The 17,656-nt window shown below is 34.2% G+C and overlaps 1 protein-coding gene across 1 annotated transcript; it reads right to left on the reverse strand.

Moving 5' to 3' along the window:
* Positions 1–2,161: 2,161 nt before the first annotated feature.
* LOC149063732 (zinc finger MYND domain-containing protein 11-like) lies at positions 2,162–16,858 on the reverse strand. The gene is made up of 7 exons (XM_089255672.1): positions 16,778–16,858; positions 14,173–14,353; positions 11,212–11,348; positions 7,876–8,000; positions 6,202–6,520; positions 3,760–3,920; positions 2,162–2,571 (listed from the first exon to the last, which is right to left on the reverse strand). Exons 1-6 carry the CDS (start codon positions 16,835–16,837, stop codon positions 3,762–3,764), a joined length of 981 nt encoding a protein of 326 aa, XP_089111798.1. The 5' UTR covers positions 16,838–16,858; the 3' UTR covers positions 2,162–2,571; positions 3,760–3,761.
* Positions 16,859–17,656: the final 798 nt, after the last annotated feature.

The following is a 17,656-nucleotide window of genomic DNA, read 5'->3' on the forward strand; positions in this document are numbered from 1 at the left end:
TAGAACTACCCATATGCGTGCACCAGGGCCAAGTGATTTTTGCAAGGCCCTGCCTAATAAATTCTCGAAAATGTAAACCATATTTCATTTTGTGAGGCCCATGCATTAAAACTGCACTGGAGTGCATTTCTTCAAAGATTTTGCTTTCCTGTGAAGAAAACTGTCAAGATACTAGTTTGTGGACTGAAACATCTAAATGTGGGTGCAGCATACATCATTTAAATTGCCAAAGCGCTTGGAAGAAACAGATCTTGTCTTTGTGCAGAAACTTTTGGAGTAGCCAAGCAGATCTGCCATCTCTTCATTTCTCTTCTGAAGTTAAATAATGAACTTGCATTTTTAAGATGACATGCAGTCAGGTATAATAGGAATCTATTGCCCATTTTCTCAGCAGACAACGTTCAGTTGACGTTTTTCCTATGAAACTTGTTGCTTCTACCTGAGACACATGAACCAACACCTACTGCCAAGATCAGCTCAATCTGAACAAGCTAGCAACCTACTGAGCTAGCTGAACAACTAGCCTTAGTAGTTACTACAGTGTTATTTTATCACCCTTTTCTCTCCCATTCTCTTCATTATACACCCGTGATTAGATACAGAAAAAAGCATGTACAGTAATAAACAATGAATATAAGTTAACGAGTTTTTTCATTGTTCAGCATGGAGAAATGTTTCATTGTTCAGCGTATCATAACTTCTTTTAGTTATCATAACCTTTCACCCATGGCTTCCTTACTGTCCTCATCCACGAGCGAGATCCCTTCTAAATATTGAATTGATTTGTCAAGTAATTTTGAAGTGGACCCCTGGACCAGAGTTCAGTAAACTTTTCCTAGTAGTATGCTTAAGAGAGCAAATGTTGAGGGAGAGCGTACATCAGTGTTTCCCAAAGTGGGTGATGGAATGGTTTAGGGGAGTAACGCAAGTTATTACAAAAAAGTTGGGGGGGGGGCGGGGCTGGGACGACAATGAGAGAAAAAAATTTCTGAAGAGAAGGGGCGATGAAACAAAGTTTGGGAAACTATAGTATACACTGACGCTCATAATTTCTTGCTGATTGTTTCCAAACACAGAACATGAGGATGATGCTGCAAGTTTTGAGGTTGCTCATATAACAACAACTTTAAAACCAACAGCTGTCAATACTCAAGAACGTCTAAGCTAGATTTGCACACACACACAGCTGCTTTACATTTTATAAAGGTGTGATTAACTATTGTAAGGATCCTGCTGATTGAGCGTCCAAACGTCTTGCACCACTTGAGACCTGTAATAAGCAGGAAGAACACCCTACATGTTAACATCTGTAAGATGGTCGTGGATCAAAATAATCTCAAAATCACCTCTATTTACTATATATCCCACTATTCGCTTAAAAGCTTTATTTCTTCACATTTGAATATTTTTTTTCACAGATCTCTATGCCCATCCCTCACGTATCCTGGGTGTGGCGGGGACATGTAACCCTAGGTTGAGAAACACTGGTCTTGCAATAGTGGTCATTATTAACCTATTTTTTAAGATCACTGAGTGACGAAAAAATAAAATAAATAAATGACTGAAAATTGTACTGTACCCACTGTGAAACAAACCCAGAAGAATTTTTATGATCTTAGGGTGCAAACATAGTTCAGACTGGTTTCCAATTCTGCAGGCCAGTGCCCTTGCAGATTGGTTAAAAACTTGAATCTCAATTTTTTAAACCAATCGATAACAATGCCTACTTACAGAATTAGAAACCATCATGTTCATACCCTTAGTTTGTTGTTGAGCTGGATAAGGGTCAGCAATACTGTGGGAAGTTGATACTTTGTGAGAAAAAAAAATGGTCAACAACAGGAAGTCTCTAAACATTATTTGAATTACAGCACACATTATTTGTGACAATACTTTTATGAGATCATGTAATACCTCCTGACATTTATTTTCAGCCAAATTAGCATCATCGGTTCACGAAGGCTTATTTGCTAATGAGCTTGTTTGGCTCACTCTATTGAGTGTCAAATTATCATTACTTTTATTTAACTGATGTTCATACCTGTTCATGAATTCCACAGTGAACAAAAAAAAAAATTGGGTTTTTTAAAAACAATGATATATCAATCAGAAAAATATAGCAAACATAATACATGAACTATGGAATAAATATAAATTCACATACACTGAACTTCTGTTTTAATATCTAATGAAAAAAAAAAAAATTCTACATGTTCAAAAGTAAGACAACAGTTTTAATTCAGGCAAAAAAAAAACCCACTAGTGACATCTTATCTGTTACATCTCTTAAACAGATTATCGAATGGAAGAATTTTTTTTCAGTGAAGAGGAGGTGGTTAGTTCCACATAAATAGTGGCTTGACATCCAACTACAGATTGCACTTGCCTTGTATTTGAAAAATGTTTCCTCATCTATCTAGTAGTTTCCTAATATGTACAATGCTGGAATGCACTTCTGATACAAATGACAAGTACTAAAAATTAACTCATGGCACGCAAATATTTTGCTGGTTTGAAACACATTACTTACTGCCAATCTAACAAAGAAAACGATTCTTCAGAACAGCACAACTGAAAAAGACAACAAATATATTGGTGTTTGAACAGGAATATATATATATTCACAAAGTTAGATAAAGACAACTCTATTATTCATAGAGTTGTTTTCAAAAATGTACAATCTAAAACCAATTTGTAATGTGCCTGCCACATACATCAAACCAGACTGAGAGTTATTAATACCATAGAACTTGGTTAGATAATTTTAACTTTTACGAACTCCTCTTGAGTTTTCTATCTATATATATAATTTAATGTTAAAATTTATCATTTAATTTGAACCTTTTTTGAATGTTTTGGATGACTCAAAGTTAGAGGAAAAAATTACGATTTTTATATGGGATAATTTAGTTCGAAAAATTCTAAAAGTCAGACTTTGTTTTATTTGAAGTTGTTGAACAACAAATATTTAATGACTTATATTTTATTGACTTATAAAAGTTTGGAAATTCAATTTTTCTCTACCCTTTCTTTGATAATTTAATGCTCATTTTAATATTGTTCACCTGCAGGGTACGCTGATTTAAATCAGCTTGATCACTTGGTTTTTTTTTTCTTTAAATCATTAATTTAGATCACAAAATTAATTTTTTTTAATGCAACCTGGTATTGTAGGCATGTTATCAATATGAAGTAAAGTTCATGATTAAAAGAAATATAGATCTTTGGGGTATATATAGACTTAATCTCTAGATGTAATACAAAAAGAAAACCTGTATTTCTAGATTTTTGGGCATGGAAAAAAATTGCAGAAAATATAGAGAATTGAACTAAGCACTTAGCTAAACTGCACCAAGTATTTTCAGTGCATTACAATGTTGAACAAGGGTTTCCCTGATCAAAAAACAGGAAATATTTTGTTTTAAAAATTGATATAACACACCACAACAAACATTCTGGAAAAGAACACCAGATCGGAAAACTGGTTCTACAGAGACTCATCGAACAAAAGACTTTGGAAAAAAAAATTGAAGGAAAAGCTAAAAAAAACCCACTGTCTTAGCTTTCTGAAAAATATTGTTATAGAGGGAGTTATTGTAGTATCGGGAGGAGTTTAACATTGAGGGTGAAGGCAATTTCAAAGTAGATACAGAAAATCATCATTATAGAGGTAGTTATTGTTGTATGGAATACGTTGTAACAAGGTTTCACTGTATATGGAAACACATAACCAGCAAAAAAAAACTTCTAAAACCTTACTTTCATTTATCTGAAATATCACTCCTCAGTGATTTCACCAATTCATCAAAATCCTTTTGGCGAGATAAAGATACTTCAGGATCATCATATTCTTCTTCCACTTCATCTAAACCAAGAACTTCTAGATTCGCTTCAGCATTCTTACTTTCCTCCAAATTCCCCTGGAAAGAAAATTAACTTAATCATTTGAATGCCAATTTTTAATTCAACTCACAATATATCTGTTACTGTTAAAGTGATAAAAACAGTCATATCAATAAGTTTGATTGATTTCAATTTATTTACTGGCAATTATGTATGATACAAAAGTGTAGTTGGTAAATTTGATAATGACAGTAGAATCTCGATAAATCGACATTTATTATTCTCTCATGTGGCTGGCGTAATACTAAATTCAATAAAAAGAAACCTATTTAACTCGATACAAGATAACTAAACACCACTTATGTCGACCATGATTTGAATGCGTTTTCTATGCAGGGTTTTGCCGTCGTTTTTGGTCAAAAATACATCCTCATACCTTTGGGATAGGGTCATTTTTCCCTTTCTTGCCACCTAAAAACTCGCTGTCTCAGACAATGAAAGTCACAGATAAGCATGAATGGTAACTGGAATTTTTGAGCGAGATATGGTTGAATAAGCTAAAAAATAGTTTTTAGACAGAAAATTGTTTAAAAAAATGTAAGAGCCTTCCTAATTTTCCACAATCTCACTGCTCATTCGCAAATAACAGATATTTCCATACACTTTGCTTTTTTCATCAGAATTCACAATTATTCTGACATAAATGTCATTTAAAAACTGGGAGGTTAAATAAAACCTTGTTAAAATGACATTCGCTTAAGTTGACATATTTGTCCATAGTTTCAGGCTGTCACATTATTTAGATTCCACTCATACAGTCAAAACTCCTTTAACAGACACATTTTGTTCGAACCAAATGCGACCCACTGACTTCACATTCACGGGTAACCCCCAAGCAACGATTATGAACAACAGCCATTTTCAACATAGAATCAGAAAAACATGCATATCACTATGAGAAAAATGATTTTCAAGCAAGTTTCTTCCCTCTGAACTCTATGGAATAAAATAAAATTATATATGCTTTCTTTTCCTAAGTACAAATGCTAGATGGATACACTGATGATAGTGAAAAAGACAGACATTTAAGTGATATTTAAATGCACTTCAGGTCACAAGTGATTTGAAACTTAAGATCCTATTAAGATCCATCACACCACTCCGTGTGATGGTAAGATGTTCGCCTACCACTGTGAACGTTGCCTTCAGGAACATTTGGTTCGGGGGGAAGAGTACAGATAAGAAGATATTTTCCCCCAATGAGCTTAAGGCAACTAATGAGAGATGGCATCTTCATTTCCAACTCAACTCCATAATCTTAAGTTGGCCCTGGCCACTTAATTGATCTGTAAATGTGCTGGGGGTCACTGACTTGACAATGTGCAGCTTAGTTCATTCTTACATAATTAGGTTTTGAGATCGTGGGCCACATCAGATGATTCTAAGGGCCCCATTTGGCCTGTATGTCTAGTTGATTGAAGATGGGAATAAAGAACTATCTAGGGTTGCTGGTACACCGTCTTGGTCCAAATCAGTTTTTCTTTCTAAGTCGTTTCTGTTGTGTTCCACCTCAGCACTGCAATAATAAATTTTAGGATGCCAAAATAGAGCTGCAGATTGATTAACAGGGCCACCATGCATTTTGATGCTCCCTTGTAATGTTGAAAGAAAGTTTAAGGGGTGGAATTTGCACCCCTATGGTCCAGTGCCCAGGGCACCCGACTCATCTAATTCCCTCTAGTTGCAACCCTGTTGATTATTCAATTATTATAATATTACACAGTATCGATATAATCAATTATATAATTATCGTAATTAATTACAGAACAGATTATCATTTTACATGTTATATAGATAGCAACAATTTTAGGTTTTTCCAGAAATAAAATGGTCATATATTCAGAGTCCTCTTAGTGGCCATTGGATGGAGGTTTTACTGTAACACCTGAAACATAGATCTTATATATAAATACCAGGAAAAATATATTTTATACACAGTTTTATGAAATCCTATGATAAAATCGAAAGATTTGTATGTTTAAACACATTTTAGAGCTAAGAAAGGGTTCCCAGTTAGTTGAAACTGATAGTAGCCTGGTGGTAAGTTGCCGTCAGGTCCCAGGTTCAAGCTGGGGGAAGAATGTAGATAACAAGATATTTTTCCTAACAAACCTATGGTGACCACCGAGAAGTGGCACTCTAATTGATCCAATTCAACTCTATAATTGTAGTAAATTGCAGTATAATGATGTGGCCGGAAATGGTGCATGGTGAAACGGTAATCGAAAACAAAATTGATTATACATATATGATATATAATTTTCAAACTAAAAACGTAAGCCAGGAGTTTTATGTTACCAAAGCAATTGGAAAAGAATTTTGATCTTCCATAACATCAATAGCTTCATCGTCTGAAAAACCAACATTGATGGACTCTGATTCATCACTTGAATCGCTGGGGGAAAAACTACAAGTCGATGAACGTGATCTTGTTTTCTTTGATGTGGTCGATGAGATACTAGTGGAGGCAGAAGAAACTTTTTCTGAAGAAAATTTCAGAAATTGTTGGTGCAATTTGAATTCATTGAGTGCTTTGCTCAATAAATTTGTTCGTTTTGGCTCCAGTTGTTGGAAGTTGGTGTCTATAGACTTCATATAATCTTGATGTACCAGCGCCCTATAGGTAATAGAAATTATGAAACATATTAAATTTAAAGAGTAATTAACATAATTACTATATGAGTATAAAGGCTAGTATTTTAAAAACAATACTGTGATCAGAAATTTATTACAATGGAATTTTGGTTAACAAGTGATTCAGATAATAAAAACTTCGTGCTTTTTTAGTTTCGTGTTATCACAACTGAGATGATAGTTTTTTGCTTTTGACCATGTACCTACTGCAAAATCCTAGGTAATATTCTCTATAACAGACTCCGGTCAGAATAACTCACTTAAAAAATGAACACAGGTGGGAGCGTGACTATTTATGATACTGAACTTGATGTAGCATTGTATAACCATGCATATGCGAGCTTAAAATTTCTTTTTAATTCTGCTTAGAAAAAACTGTAGATTGATTGTATTATTGAATGTGACTTTGAGGGGCTAGCAGCCCAGGAGCCACCATGTCAAAAAAAAATAGTGTCCTTGGGAAGGACCACGTGACTGGAGAATGAAAACAACACTCAAGAACTTGTGGAAGAGCATAGCTAAGAGTTGGCAACAGACAAAGTGATGGATTTCCATTCTGTGCAACAGCATGAGCTTATAGATGGGATCTTGTCTGAGGAAGAGAAGAGACAAATGAGAAGGAATCCCTCTCTCTTAAAATGGGAATTACAGAGATGTGTTAAATGCGGGAAGCAGAGCAAAATTGTGTAGAAAAGAACTGATCAAATAAAGTTGTATCAAAGAGAGCAATGAATCTGTCCAATGACAATGCTATTTCTCATTTCAGAGAAATATAAAAAACAAGGGAAAATCTAGCGTCATTGGATAGATTCTTTTTCTGTCACACAAAAAACTAAGTACAAACAGAGAGCCCGTAAATCGTCTTAAATGATTTACAGGTTCTCTCTCTCTCTCTCTCTCTCGATGTTTAGAGCAAGTTAATTTGTAAACATTATTGTATTGCATGTTCACTCATGGCATTATTTTATTGTAAGATTATTGTAGTGTGTGTGTGTGTATTATTTATTATATTATTATCATGTTGTATTACTGATTAAATGCTGTTTTTATTAGTCATTTTTATGTGAATGAATTACCTGGGTTTCAATTATTTCCTATGGGGGAAGTTTAATTTGAATATTGAGTGATTCTGACATCGAACATGTTCATGGAATGAACTAAGCTCGTTAACTGAAAAGTTCCACTGTGTACTATACTGAGTACATCTGAAACAACCGAGGTAAAAAATATAATCTTGAATATATGTACATATATATTTTAAACCTGCAAATGTGATATGAAGGTAACCGCTGAAAAAACACATTTTCTTAATTAATTCAGAGGCAAAAAACAAAATACCTGTAGTGGTTATTGCCAAAAAATCTCACAATATATGTTGCATCATCATCAGCATGGCGCAGAACCTTCGCTGGCCAATATGGAAATCCTTTCTGTTTAGCATATACAAGTTTATGAGCTGGATTCTGCAAGGGAGAAAAACCTTATTGTGATAAGACTTAGCTGCAAAAATGCATATTGAACCATAAAACAACTTACAGCGAGTAGCCATTGAATAGATATATTTTTTGGAAAAATGACTTCAAATTTATTTCCCGAGAGTGAAGAAACATATACAGTGAAATGCCTAAATAATGATATCTCAAGGCTTTACAAAATCATTATAAAAGAGTTATTATTGTACAGGGTTCATTCACCCAAATTCATGGGACAAACATTAAGAGGTGATATAAGACACCTAAACAAGCATTTTTGGTCATAGAATGTGTGGTCAAATCACAATCGTAAAGGTGCTAGAGGTGCTTTTAAGAACTGCAAAATAGCACTTCGCTATAGTAGCAAATATTACATAGCTGCCAACTTTTGAAAATGAAAATTCGGGAGATTTTCGCGCAAACCCGTATTTTATGCTAAAACCACTCCCTATAGGGATTTTTCCAAACATAAAAGTTAAAGCGTAGGGAATAAAATCCCTACTCAAAAACTGAAGTCAAATTAAAATAGGGATTTTACACACATGGAAGTTAAACCCTTGGGAATAAAATTCCTACGCAAAAAACAAGTGAAATTGGAGGCCAAAACTTCAATGATGTAAAAATAAATATTATGTTCAATCAGAAACGCCGTGACCAAACATTCTGCGCGAATGACCCCAAAATCATCGGAAGATGAAGGAAAACACCGTCAATTTTTGAAGAACACTGACTTTTTGTGACACTTGCTTGATGTTTTTTTTTCACTTCACGACTGATGATGGCAGTCTTTCCATGACCGATGTTTATGTCCGTAACACAACTTGTACAAAAAGGAAAAGTCAGCCCTCTTCTGGAACGTTTGATGAAAGGAAATTCATCGGAATAAGTATCTTTAAAATTGATTAAATATGTTTTTGCTTATCATTATTCATGCTTTGTTATATCGCACGTACGTAACTTCAACAAAAGAAATTTTGACCACATGTGCATCACCATAATCTTCAATTATTATCCAGGACTATTGGCTGCTAAGCCATTTCCCTGCACGATAAGACAAACAACTTTCTTGTTACCATCAGAGGGTTTGTAAAACTTCCTTAAAAAGGGAATTTCCCCATTTACGACGTGTGACGTCATTTCGAAAGGGAAAAAAAAGAGGCTTCATGCCCCACAAGAAATTCCTTAGGGATTGTTTTCATAAGCGGGGATTTTTTTAATGAAGTAGGGAATTTTTAGGGACAATTAGGGATTTTTGTGATTTTCGTAAAAATTCGGGAGATTTAAGTACTTTTCGGGAGATCGAGCGATGAAGATAAAATTCGGGAGACTTGGCAGCTATGATATTATATTTTTTCCAATGATTTACTGTGATATGCGCTATCAACCATCCAAGAGCGCAAGGGTTGTAAAGGAGGTTTCCTTGTGGTGTACCTGGCCAACACAAAATTTACAACAAGTCATTGTACTGCCTATCGTTGTTTGGCGCAGTATAATTTTCATGATCTTTGCATTGCCAATAAAAACCGAATTCTGATATAATCTGACGATGGATGTGTCTCAAGCATAATGAAATAGGTCCACTTTTTTAGGTAAATTCAAAATTACTCTAACATCACTGCATTTCTGCTGCAAAGGATTGCATATGATAAGTCAATCACATGATAACCTTTTCCAAATATTTCTTCTCTCTCAATTTCTTTTTGTGGGTCAATTTCCTGAGAACTTTTGTTTCCCACTGAAATTTTTTGCAACCTCATTGCCAATTTTATTGTCATTGATATGCCACAATGTGTTTTATTCCAGTGTTTGTGTCTCAATCTTTCATATTTGACCACACCTTTTTATGATCAAAAAGGCCTTTTTAGATGTGTGTTCTATCACCCCCTCAAAGTTTGTCCCATGAATTCTCAATCACCTTGCAGATGCATATGATATTAACACTATAAAAAGGGCATCAGGACCAGAGAGTCATAAGTGGATAAAGACTCCTCCTTGAACTGGAAGGGGGAATGTCCACTTCCACCCTCTGGCCCACACCAATAATAAAATTTCTTTACTGGAAGAAGTGGAGATCACCCTTCCTCCGAATCCACCTATGCAGAGAGTAATATTTTTATATAAGCAATTATTGTTATAGATGACATTGTCATTTTAGATTTTCACCGTATAAGCATTGTCATATAACTGATTTCAACAGCAAGATCGTAGACCAATACCAATAAACTACGTATCCATCTTGCAAATATTCCCCCCCGGCAGTCATCTTCAAACTGTTGCTTGCAAACACCAAGGGTACTCAATGCTCATGTCAGATTTCATGCTCCCAAGCACTTGATCGATCAACTTTTCAATTAAATACCCTGTAAAAATTGCATTCAAGAATTATGATTAGTGAAGATTTCAAGCATAAGTACGTAAACGTACCAAAGCATATATGCTGAACTTAGCATGGCCAGCAGGCCTAATACTACATTCCCCCGGAGTAATATGTTGTGGCCCGCAGACTCAAACCCTGGTTTTGAAAAAAAAAAAAAAGCCTATACAGAACATTTACAATTCATTAATTACAAAGTGGTGTAGTTAAGTGGCCCGTGGTACATTTCCAGATGACTTAAGTGACCCATGGTCCAGATCACAGATCAAATAAGTGGCATGCAGCAAATTAACATATCACCTAAGTAACCCACAGCACATTTATAGATATTTTAAGCAACCCGCAACATATTTACAGATCACTTAAATAAACTGCAGCACATCTTTAGACCCACTCAAGCAATTCACAACGCAGTTCCAGATAACTTTAGCAGCCCACAGCACATTTACAGATCATTTTATAGATTTGCAGCACATTTAAAGATAACTATTGTAGCTGACACATACTTAAGTGTCCCGAGACACATTTGTAAAGCAATTAAGTGGCCCGTATTCTCCCATAGATGTTGAACACCTTTGCTGTAAAGGGTGCTCTCTGGTTGATGATAAGTATATAGGTAGTGCTTACGACTCGAGAAAGTTTGAAGACCCCCCTGCTCTGCGATGTTATTTCAATATAAAAAAGCATATAAGGAAAAACTAAAACTATTTGAAAGAACAGTCAAAAAGTTTATTACTTTTAAATAATGAATACAAGTACAAAAAATCCCCTCAAAATTAAGTATGAAATAATTTATGAACTTGTTTTTTTACAGCTCGAATTACTTACACAGGGCTTGCAGAACGAGGCTTTATCATTTTTATCAAGTGAAGATTTATAGCAACTAGGACAGTCTTTTATCTCATCGAGAATCGAGTGACAACGTTCCAATGTATCAGAAGCCATCAAGGCTATTTGGCTAGAAACTAGGAGAAAAAAAAATTATCAGACCAAATATAACACTTAAGAAAATAATTAAGAGTAGAAAATGATGATCAAAATACAAAACATCAATATTTGTTTATACCAGAATTTTGTTTGCAAAAGAAATGGAGTTTATCATAGCTTTCCTCAAGTTGATGCGATCAGCTAATAATAGTGGATCTGCATCGTTATATACAATCTATATGTATATAAAATTAAAATTCTCTCTCTCTATCTCTATGTTCTTTATACAAATTTACAATTTTAAACCTATCAAGGAAAGTTATTTTCCGTCTATTATGCTGAGGTGAACTCGGAAAGAAAAGTAATCACGTCTCCGCCGGGACTCGAACCCAGGCCCTCTTGCATATTGAGTAAGCATGCTACCATCTACACCACTGAAGACGTGACCTTGCCTTCCTTATTTCATGTACTGTGGCGTGAGGCGTTGAAGTAGAGGCATTAGTAGTCTCTCTTAACTTCAGGAAATGGCCCCTGGGCGGGACGGTTTAGAGAGAGATAGATGGCTTTTTCTCAGCCCGAGATATCAAGGAAACAGTTATTTTCCAGAACTCGGAAAAGAAAAGTCACTGAGGTGAACTCTGAAAGAAAAGTCATCACGTCTCCACCGGGACTCGAACCCAGGCCCTCTTGCACACCAGGCAAGTATGACTACTTTGTGATGAACAAACACTATGATGGTGTTTCTCTCATCTGCCTTTTTATTCTATACCACCCTCTACTTGGTGAAATCAACAGTGATCTTCTTCCTGCCATCCTTGTTTGCTGGAATGTTCGGACCAATGCCATCGATCCACGAAAAAGTTGAGTTCTACAAGAGATGTAATCTACTGGGCTTACTGACAAATGGAGATGCTGTGTGGGGATAAATTAATCACTCTGGACTTATGGTGAGAGAATCAATCAAATTACGAGCATTTTAATTTTTTGTTTTGTGAAAAAAAGTTGAAATGTAGTTAAAATACAAACTTTAAATCATTTCTGAAGAATTGATCAATGTTGATTAACTTGAAGTTGTAAATTCAGCATGAATAAATGATTTGCGGTGAAAATTTGTATTTCATATTTTTTCATTTTAATTGTCAACTAGGATACAAAACAAAACCCGGGAATTGTACCATATGGTACAACGTTAGGCAAGCCGTCGCCATCAGAGAGAAGTAACCAATCATCGCCAACCAGAAGGTTAAATTGTCATGTAATGGGCCCAAAACGGGACAGACTTGATGGGACAGATATGGTCAAAACAGATACGAGTCATCTTGCTAATATCAGATGTTGAAAGGCTGAATTGACATGGGTTGTTTGGCAAATTTTGTCTCCCCCCTAAAAAATTAAATACAGTAAAACCTCGTTAAGTCTTAATTTTTCTTCAGGTCCTTCCACCTCTCATAGACAACAATGTTATTAAACCCTCGTTTACTTGTTGCTAATTTCGGTCAACTGGTCACTATCAAAAAATTTGAGGAAGTCGAACAGACTATTTTTATGGCTCCCATTAAAAAAATAGTTTGTTAACAGCATTGCAATATGCTTAGAAGTCACCATAAAATCCTATATACCCAAACGGAACAGTTTAATTAACGAAAGTTACGCTGGGGAAGTTCATTTGCCAACTAAGGTTTTTGGAACATAGGGGATTGTTCAAGCTAGATCTCATTTCTGCATGGGCTCTACTGGAGAAACCGTGAGACACCCAGGCTCCGTCCAGTGCCATCTTTAGCTTTAGCTAGAAGGTGTTGCTCTGTCGCAAGAAGCAACGTAAGCACTTTGGCTCCCCAGGGCATCTCCGGCAAAACCAAAATTTATTGATACGTCAATGATTACACATGGTGCAAGGAAATCAAAAATTATGTAAATCGAAGAATCAAATGAATCAAGTCAAAGTGCAATGGGCACGGATAATAAATCATAGAAAGCATAGGTTCTACTAATTTAGGGCTTGAAAATTAAACAAAATATCTTTGTTGAAAAAAATTACATTCTTTCCCAAGTTGAGGTCTTCTGTTTTCTTTTCCCTGCCCAGGGCCCCTCCACCAAGTCAAAAGTGTTAGAGATTACTTTATAGTTGTATCATGAACTACTGATGAAGAATTAAAATACTAAAATTAAATTTGATGTCAATGTAAAATTAATGTGCAAGTTGAGTTCTATTATGAAGAAAAGCTACTTATAGCTACTTAAATCTTTAGACTAACAGAGCAAATGTTAGTCTAAATTAAAAATTACTAGTATAAATCAAAGTGTACAGTACATTTTACCACAATGATTTAAGTAATAGGAGATAAAGGTAAAAAAATTGCTATTATTTTTTCTTTTGCGATCTATAAATTTTATTAATATTGTTATTTCGATTCATACTTTAATAAATTTCATATTACTTTAAATTTATACGATTTTCACAACATTGCACATTGAAATTGACGGCACTCCACTTAAGTTGTCATAATTTTTCGATAACTTGCGGTGACGACTTATCGAGGATTTACTGTACTTTTTGCTATTTGTTACAATGGTTGCAATTTACATTACATTTATGATATCATTTTGAGGATTAAAAACAAAAATAACTGTCTTTTTTTTTAAAGGTAAATTCTTTGGGATAATTTTTTCCCCAAAAGTAGATTTTATATATAGTCACAAATCTGATGGTTGAAATTTGTGCAATACACAAGCTATTGTATATATATATTTCTGTGATAAGTAATTTATGATGATGGGTAAACTTAGTTTTTTATGGGAAATTGGAATTTCTAACAAATGATTACGAAATTGATTATTTATTGATTCAATGAACGAACTCACTTCCATAATACAAAACTGCATTATGCACTATCAACCATACATCAGCCCGAAATTCTTCAATTGTACGGTACTCATTATTATGTGCCTTCTCTTCCATGATGGAAATGTCCATCATCTTGAAAATAAGACGTTTGTAGAAATTTTCTTCTTCTTCAATCGAAATTTTATGCAGTCTTTTTGCCTATAAGAACACAGGAAAAGATCAATCTAACATTACTTAAAATACAGGACAAGCAGGTTTTCAGAAGCAGTGTTGACATGACAGAAAAACACCCTCATTCAATCATTACTTGGCACACAGCCAGTTATATTCTATTCGTTTAGAATTTTTGTTAAAAAAAAACAACCAAGAAAATGTTTTTGTATATCTAAAACTGTATGTCCCAACTGCAACATTCTGATACACAAAATGTCTGAAACAATTTGACGTGACAAGTGTGAAAAACTGGTTTAAATCATTAAAAATTTAAATGAGTTCTTTTGTTTTAATGATAATGTTTTGAACACAATAAGCATATTATAGGATGAGAAAATTTCTTTTCATATGTCATTCCCAAGAAAGTCTACAAACCATTTCCGAGACTTTGCAATTTTTTTCTAGTACTTCACTTAATTCTCTGTCATATGGCAATTTCTTGATTTGTTTTAGATGGTATCTGTGTCTAATTTTTTTAAAAACCATTGTTTGTAGCAAAACTGCAAAATCTGGCTGTCCCAGCTTGAAATAAGTGTTAAACAAAGAGACTTGTGCAAATCTTTCTGGAATTTTTTTCAAAAAAACTTGGAATCACATTTTATATATGTGCCATAAATGAATAAAACTGACAAAAAAGTTTGAAATTTTTTTTTGTTTGGGTCCTTAAACTTTTCCCTTTTTAAAATGGCCACTCTGTTATAGTCATTTGGGAAATATATTTTTATTCTACATTAAATCTGATAACACTTTTGAGCTCACTGAAAGGTTTACTTTTAATGCTTGATCAACAATTTTGGATTGAACTTTTGCAAAACGACTTGATATTCATGTTATGTCTTTTGCATTCGATTTTTCTGTTACGTCATTATCATAAATAATAAAGATTTTTTTCATGTATATTAACATCAAGTGACAGTACATGGAGATATGCTTCAAAACATGAAGAAGTTTTTATCAATCATTTAAATTTATAATGAAAAAAAAATTTAGGCTATAATTTGTCCACTCTATTACGTCTTCCAAGACAAGCAATGTAACAGAATGGAAACACATTTAAATTTTTCTTAGTTAAAAGGTTTACAAGGTTTAAACTGATTTTAATTAAAAAAGTTATCTATTCAATTTAAACCCTTTACCACATTTTCCATCATGTTATTTTTTCAGTAAAATACAAAAGTAAAAAAAAAGTAGTATCTTTAAAATCACTGCCAGGCACAGATCCAGGGAGATGTCATAAGGGACATTTTAGTATGAGTGAAGGTCGTTATATAACAATATATTCTGCATTTTACAGGACAGAACCATTATCTTCCTATATTTTTGTTTCCAGGCCCAATTTCCCCCAAGTCCACTCTGGATCACTAACGTGAGAGGCATAAATTACTATTCAATTTCAACAAAGAACTTTCAAATAAAAGAAAAAACTTTTCTCTAAATGTGTCAGGGATTACTTAAGTATTCTGGAACTGTGTCCCAGGCCATTTAAGCGATCTGTAAATGTACCACTTAATTCATTTTTACAAAATTAGGTTTGAGTAGGGCAAGGGCCTCATCAGATAACTACTAGGCCCATTTTTAATTTGTGGGCAAGGGCCTTTATGCGATTTACCATATGTGGCTAAAAAGGTGGGTTGCAATGAATTTATTAAAGAGAAGAATTTATTAAGGAAGAAATACCAACTATTTTACTTGTGTTTCAATATTCACATATGCTCAAAATCTATAGCAAGTTGCTATCCATCAAGTTCATTTGTTTGCTCTTTTCATACACAAATTTTTTTTGCAGGGGGGAGTGCATAAAAAGAATTTAAAATCAAAATTAAAGTATGAACTAAAAATGTAAAGAGATTAAAGTTGAATATATTTTACTTTTTCTAAGTTTTGAGTTCATAGCCTTCAAAAATTTTGATTAAAAAAATTTTTTTGCATTAAAAAAAAGTTTTAATCATGGGGGGGAGGGGGCACTAGCACCCTATGCCCCCCAGTGTACGTCTCTGATCTTAACAATATATGTTAGGATTCAGAGGGGCAGAGCTGATGATGAAATTTTGCTGAGAAGTTGTGGGGGGGGGGGGTCAAAAATGGCTAAAAATTAACTGATGTAATACTTGAACGGCCCGGCCCCTTTCATGATCTTTTGCTATCTTCGGGGGTGAGAAGTAGTGGATTCTGTAAACTTTGATGTAGTTACTTTTCACACATTAAGGAAGAAATACCAACTATTTTACTTGTGTTTCAATATTCACATATACTCAAAATCTATAGCAAGTTGCTATCCATCAAGTTCATTTGTTTGCTCTTTTCATACACAAATTTTTTTTGCAGGGGGGGAGTGCATAAAAAGAATTTAAAATCAAAATTAAAGTATGAACTAAAAATGTAAAGAGATTAAAGTTGAATATATTTTACTTTTTCTGCCATTACGGTACAAGCATATGCCAGTGAGATGTTCAGATCCAATTTCTTCATCTTTGAATCATCATCAGGTTGAGACTTCTACAAATTCAAAGAAAAACATGAAGAAATTACCAAATCATATCAATGAAATACAATAAAAGACTTCATCATATGGCAAAGTAATTTTTAACAGCATGAATCTACAATAGAGTAAAGGATAACAGCAGTTTAGCTTCAATATATATAGATTGTTCAATCCTAACATCAACAAAACTGGCAACACTGTAAATAGGTGATCAAGGGGACCAAGAAGCAGCAACAATGCATGCTCCAGTGTTTTTTTTTAGCAGCATGTCGCTGCTAAGACGCTAAGATGAAACATGTATCAAATGCAAATACAAATACAACGCCACAACAGACAAAATGCCCACCGAGGTGGCTGATAAAAAGATGCCCATAAAAATATGGTTGTCATATTTTTCAAAAATACAGCAACCCAATTAAAAATGGGGAATCAACGGAGTCTATAATACAGTTTCACTCTTTTAATGCATCATGTAGCTGATGAGCAACAATCAATGAATAATAAATAATTCACTGAATTAACAGAATTTTTTTCCCTCATATTTTCATAGAAATGAGTGGTTACTTACAAATTACAGAGTAAATATTGCGTAAGTTACAGAACACATATACAGCACATTCCAACATATACAAATTTGTTAGAAATTCCTCACAATGAATATTTACAGAATGCACCTAGTGATACTGGTGAGAAAACCTTACAAAGATGGTGTTTAGAGTGTAAAAGCCCAGGAATATATTGAAAAATAAGCCAGGACACTTCTCTGAAGCAAGCCCCCCCCCCCCCACCACTGGCTGGAAAGTTGA

Source organism: Pholcus phalangioides, unplaced genomic scaffold (assembly GCF_987345545.1).
Source record: "Pholcus phalangioides strain wild (caught in Gottingen) unplaced genomic scaffold, Ppha-v1.0 ptg000136c_1, whole genome shotgun sequence".
In the NCBI taxonomy this organism is placed as follows: Eukaryota; Metazoa; Arthropoda; class Arachnida; order Araneae; family Pholcidae; genus Pholcus; species Pholcus phalangioides.

Bases quoted from the DNA above. Each gene is read 5' to 3' on its own strand.
- LOC149063732 (XM_089255672.1), bottom strand. From the start codon at position 16,837: ATGAAGAAATTGGATCTGAACATCTCACTGGCATATGCTTGTACCGTA. The intron at 8,001-11,211 runs GTAAGTAATTCG...TCTCCCTTGCAG, and splicing joins CCTCGTTCTGCAAGCCCTGT to AATCCAGCTCATAAACTTGT. The intron at 6,521-7,875 runs GTATTTTGTTTT...TATTACCTATAG, and splicing joins TTTGGCAATAACCACTACAG to GGCGCTGGTACATCAAGATT.